The sequence below is a fragment of the Rutidosis leptorrhynchoides genome, chromosome 3 (assembly GCF_046630445.1).
Source record: "Rutidosis leptorrhynchoides isolate AG116_Rl617_1_P2 chromosome 3, CSIRO_AGI_Rlap_v1, whole genome shotgun sequence".
NCBI lineage: Eukaryota > Viridiplantae > Streptophyta > Magnoliopsida > Asterales > Asteraceae > Rutidosis > Rutidosis leptorrhynchoides.
Genome location: NC_092335.1, coordinates 646,540,140 through 646,545,531, shown reverse-complemented (window position 1 = coordinate 646,545,531; position 5,392 = coordinate 646,540,140). Strand labels below are relative to the sequence as shown.

Below are 5,392 nucleotides of genomic sequence, written 5' to 3'. Positions count from 1 at the left end.
TATTATATAATCGTGCCGGGATATCTTGGAAATGAGGGTGAAAATGGTATTCCGGATTGGTTCGTCGGTAAGTGCTTCAGGTTCTTCGCCAATAGGACAATTTGGTGGGTGGAAGGGATCACCTTCTTCTTGTCTCCATTAATTAAGTCGACTACGAACCCACCCCCAATTCATCCAGAAAATATGATGACTAATTGGTTGGTTCATTCCGGTTACGCTGCCATTGTAGATCGAGGTGTTAGAGGAATCAAATGAGAAATACATACTATATGATCGAATAAAGGGTTTTCGATATGAGATGGATGTTGAATACTGAATGATATCTCCGTCTACTCGAATATGTATATATAGCAAAGGGATTCCATAATTTACGGAGGAAATTTAGGAAAAGTGTTAGACAAAGTCTATTGGGATAGATATGATAAGATATGATTTGTCTATACTCCATTTATGCAATAATTGTAGTATGACGTATCTAGATTAAAAATGATAAGTATGTAATCAGATAAACTTTCGATTAAAGACTTTCAATTCGTAATGGCCTATTCAGGTCTAGGGGCTTGAGCTATATGAAACGCTCTTGACACGAATTTTTTTTTACAGTGAACAGTGCACGGTGCGCACGACCAAACAAGGCGATTCTATTGCAGTTTATGAACCCTGGTACCCAAAACCTGCATACCCTTGTTTAATACCACCAACGCATATCATAATAGACTGAACAAGTAAATTATTTCATTACTTTAACGTTAAAATTTAATTTGCTAGATTAATGTACATACGCCTTTAACTACTTGACCCGAAACACAATATTACACAAAACAGGCGTTATTCTTTCAAGTTAATGGTCTTCGCGGAGTCTAGGACCGGAATCTCCACTTACCAAAAGATGAGCCTTCTAACTATTACTTCAAAACTTCTCCATCCCTTTAGTACTAGCAACTACTTCACCTACAACATAAATACCACAAAAAGGAGTAAGCGCAATGCTTAGTGAGTATAAAAAAAGTAAACGAATTCGAATCTTCCACATACATATATAAAACATACAATATATTGCTAACGGATCCGTAGCTTAACACATTTGTGACAACCGCACAAGGCTTATTGTAACCTACATAACTAGCTTTTGCTAGTCAACTAATAACAAGTGGGATATAATCCCCATCCAAAATCATACGTCACCGATTGCTCACGAGCAATCAACAATGTATGACCCATTTACTAATTTTATACTCATCTTGTAAGGGATGTAATTCCAATTCACAATTTATTAAGCGAAGATCTCAAGACCATCAAGCTCCTTAGTGACCTATTCACACACACACACACACACACACACACACACACACACACATATATATATATATATATATATATATATATATATATATATATATATATATATATATATATATATATATATATATATTCAAGGTTATAATTTAATCATTCGTTCTATTTCTTGTTCTTCATAAGAAAGTATGCTTTAACACACTTCCTTTTATACACTAACTTAACCCAACCCACTTTGACACCTTCAAGCTTTAACTACAAACTTTCAATAACTCAACTCTAACTATTAACTTTTCATCAAAGTAATTTTAATGGTAAAAAGGAATCATATGTGCCCATTTACAAATTAGATATTATCATATACATCTTATTAAATTCTTAAACTTTCTTCAAAAGTCTATTCATGAAAGGTTTAAGTCTTTCTTTGCCAAATTAGGGTTCATACAACAAAACCCCAATCTTCACCTTAAATATACATAACCGTCTTGTAATTACATAAAAACACAAAATTATAAACTAAAACCCTCCCAATTGAAGTAACTAGTTAAACTCCTAACTAACTTTCAAATAATAAGAATTAGGTTTCTTACAAGTTGAAGAGAAATAGAAGATAAATCACCAACTTGATCCTAGAGTACCCTCCTTCTTGCCAATATATATATATATATATATATATATATATATATATATATATATATATATATATATATATATATATATATATATTCAAGGTTATAATTTAATCATTCGTTCTATTTCTTGTTCATCATAAGAAAGTATGCTTTAACACACTTCCTTTTATACACTAACTTAACCCAACCCACTTTGACACCTTCAAGCTTTAACTACAAACTTTTAATAACTCAACTCTAACTATTAACTTTTCATCAAAGTAATTTTAATGGTAAAAAGGAATCATATGTGCCCATTTACAAATTAGATATTATCATATACATCTTATTAAATTCTTAAACTTTCTTCAAAAGTCTATTCATGAAAGGTTTAAGTCTTTCTTTGCCAAATTAGGGTTCATACAACAAAACCCCAATCTTGACCTTAAATATACATAACCGTCTTGTACTAACATAAAAACACAAGATTATAAACTAAAACCCTCCCAATTGAAGTAACTAGTTAAACTCCTAACTAACTTTCAAATAATAAGAATTAGGTTTCTTACAAGTTGAAGAGAAATAGAATATAAATCACCAACTTGATCCTAGAGTACCCTCCTTCTTGCCAATCAACTTCTTAATTTTGAAGATTTAAGCTCAAATTGTACACACAACCCCCAATTCTAATTTCTTTTAGGTTTAAATATTAATTAGTGAAATGACCAAGAGATCTCTGGAATCTTCAGATATTAACCAATAATTCGGACTTCACACAAAAGGTCCTTACATTTACAAAGTTTACAAAAAAAAACCCCTGCTGTTCGAGAGGTGTGCGCGGGGCGCACCTGGCATGAGTGCGCGTCGCGCACTATGCTAAAAATTCTAGACTATTACATCTCTCCCCCTTGAGCCGTTCGTGTCCTCACGAACCACTCCTGATAAACGGAAGGGCAATAAACCATCAACCATTCCTCTGGCTCCCAAGTAAATTCGGAACCCTTTTGATATTTCCATTGAACCTTCAATAATGTTACCGATTTATTTCTAAGTTGCTTAACTTGATAATCTACGACCTTTATTGGTTCCTCAAAATGCTTCAATTTTTCGTTCACCACAATTTCGGATAGTGGAACATAAGTCGTTTCGTCTGCTAAACATTTTCGGAGTTGAGAAACATGAAAGGTGTCATGAATATTATTAAGCTCTTCGGGTAACAATAACTTATAAGCAACTGGTCCAATCCGTGTGACTATTTCAAAGGGACCAATAAATCTTGGACCTAGTTTACCCCATTTTCTAAATCGAAATGATACCTTTCCATGGGGAAACCTTCAACATCACCTTGTCCCCAACTTCAAACTCTATCGGTCTCCTTCTTTTGTCAGCATAAGACTTTTGTCGATCCTGAGCCATTTTCAGCCTTTCACGAATTTTATCGATCTTTTCAGTGGTTTGAAGCACAATGTCGGTGCTTCCTGAATTCTTTTTTTTCCTACTTCTCCCCAACATATGGGCGTTCTGCATTTTCTTCCGTACAACATTTCATAAGGAGGCATACCAATTGATGAATGATAACTATTATTGTAGGAAAACTCACATAATGGCAAGTGAGTATCCCAGCTACCCCAAAATCGATAACACACACCCGTAACATATCTTCTAGTGTTTAAATTGTTCTTTCACTCCGACCGTCTGTCTGGGGGTGAAAAGCAGTACTAATGTGTAATTTTGTACCCAAATCCTCCTGGAATCTTCTTCAGAATCGAGACGTAAAGCCTGTATCTCAGTCTGAGACAATCAAAACTGGTACCCCATGCCTCACCACCACCTCCTTCATATAAATCTCAGCTAAAACCTCAGAAGATGATGTTTCTTTTATCTGAAGAAAAAGGGCACTCTTCGTCATTGCATCATTTTGACGTGGGGTTCTAGGTAACTTTGTTATCAAATTCATAGTAATATTTTCCCATTTCCAGGTTCCCATTTCCAGACTAGAATACCCAAAGGTTGGAGTTTACCATAAGGCATTTGATGTTCGGCTTTAACTTGCGAGCAGGTTAAACATTTCTGAACATACTTAACAATATCTCTTTTCATACCCGGCCACCAGTAATCCCTCTTCAAATCTTGGTACATCTTGGTAGCACCAGTATGTATCGAGTATTTCGATCTATGCGACGATTCTAACAGCTTTTCTTTCACTTCACTAGATTTCGGGATCCAAATTCGTCCATATCGAGTCTTTAGACCTCTATTATCTTCTTCTAACAACTCCACTTGTCCTACCATTCTCTAGTCATTAAATTTCCCAGATTCCAAAATTGAGACCTGGGCAGCTCGAATTGCTTCATGAATATGGGGTGTCACAATTAACGCAAGGCATTTTACTCTTAATGGGGAATGAACTGTCTTTCGAATGAGAGCATCAGCAACTACATTGGCCTTACCAGGATGATATAAAATATCACAATTATAATCTTTAACCAGATCTAACCATCTTCTCTGTCGATTATTTAAATTGTTAGGACCCCGAAGTTGTATAGTGTTAATGTGAAATATGCTTAAATGATGGTTCCTTAGAAGAGGGCTATATAAGGAACCTAAGTAGTCCTAATTAGATATACATTGCATTGTAAACGAGTTCTAGAAGCTGTGGAATATAAATCTTGTTGATTCTCTCTCATACCGAATCTCCTTCACACTTACAGAATCTCATTCTAACTTGTCGATTATTCTAATCTCAACATGATCTAACCTATCGTTTGGTATCAGAGCTTCCAGGGAGTGATATTACATCACTAGATCGATCCAGGGATTGAAGATTACAGAATCTGAGCACTCTCGGTATATTGAATCAGATTCGGTATAATCGAATCTGATAATTTGACGTTCAGATTCTTGTGATAAGTTCAGCGAAGGTGTATTAGGTTGATTAGAAAGAGTTTTGATCATCATTACAGCTTTTTAACATCAAATATGAAGAATCAAGTTGATTTTTAGAGTTCGTGGCTAAAACTCTCGGTATTGATCAATTCCAGCTTGATTCTGTATTTTAGTAAAGGTTTGAGGTTTCAGTTGTGATCGTGAGGTGTTTAATCACATTTCTAACGGTTTAAATTTCATCAATTCTTTAAGTTTTGAAGATTTGATATACATTCGGTATCGTAACTGCCATACCGAATCTGCTTCAAAGTTATTAATTCTCATTCAGTGTTGCAGATTGTGGTGTGTTTGTGATTCTATCACATTCAGTTTGATCATACGCAGCTAATTGGTGTGGTTTGAGAAAGGATTCTGTAGAATTTCTAAGTTTTCATACTTAGACTCGGTATTTTCAACTGCTACAGTTGACATTCGGTATTCTATACATTCACTATCTTTGATATTTTATGTGATAGTAACTTGTTTCCTAGTGCAGTAAGGTTACAGAATCTAATTCAAAGAAATTGAATTGTGTTTGCATTCAAATTCATACAGAATCT

General features: G+C 34.6%; 2 protein-coding genes across 2 annotated transcripts; both read right to left on the bottom strand.

The window, feature by feature from the left end:
* Positions 1-2,800: 2,800 nt before the first annotated feature.
* LOC139902444 (uncharacterized) lies at positions 2,801-3,434 on the bottom strand. The gene is made up of 2 exons (XM_071885069.1): positions 3,224-3,434; positions 2,801-3,141 (listed from the first exon to the last, which is right to left on the bottom strand). Exons 1-2 carry the CDS (start codon positions 3,432-3,434, stop codon positions 2,801-2,803), a joined length of 552 nt encoding a protein of 183 aa, XP_071741170.1.
* Positions 3,435-3,693: 259 nt separating this feature from the next.
* LOC139902443 (uncharacterized) lies at positions 3,694-4,199 on the bottom strand. The gene is made up of 2 exons (XM_071885068.1): positions 3,988-4,199; positions 3,694-3,901 (listed from the first exon to the last, which is right to left on the bottom strand). Exons 1-2 carry the CDS (start codon positions 4,197-4,199, stop codon positions 3,694-3,696), a joined length of 420 nt encoding a protein of 139 aa, XP_071741169.1.
* Positions 4,200-5,392: the final 1,193 nt, after the last annotated feature.

What these genes read in the sequence shown, in the direction of transcription:
- LOC139902443 (XM_071885068.1), bottom strand. Translation starts at nt 4,199, where the DNA reads ATGGTAGGACAAGTGGAGTTGTTAGAAGAAGATAATAGAGGTCTAAAG. An exon ending in ATGAAAAGAGATATTGTTAA is followed by an intron (nt 3,902 to 3,987) that starts GTATGTTCAGAA and finishes TGGGTATTCTAG; the next exon opens with TCTGGAAATGGGAACCTGGA.
- LOC139902444 (XM_071885069.1), bottom strand. Translation starts at nt 3,434, where the DNA reads ATGCAGAACGCCCATATGTTGGGGAGAAGTAGGAAAAAAAAGAATTCA. An exon ending in GAAGGTTTCCCCATGGAAAG is followed by an intron (nt 3,142 to 3,223) that starts GTATCATTTCGA and finishes GGATTGGACCAG; the next exon opens with TTGCTTATAAGTTATTGTTA.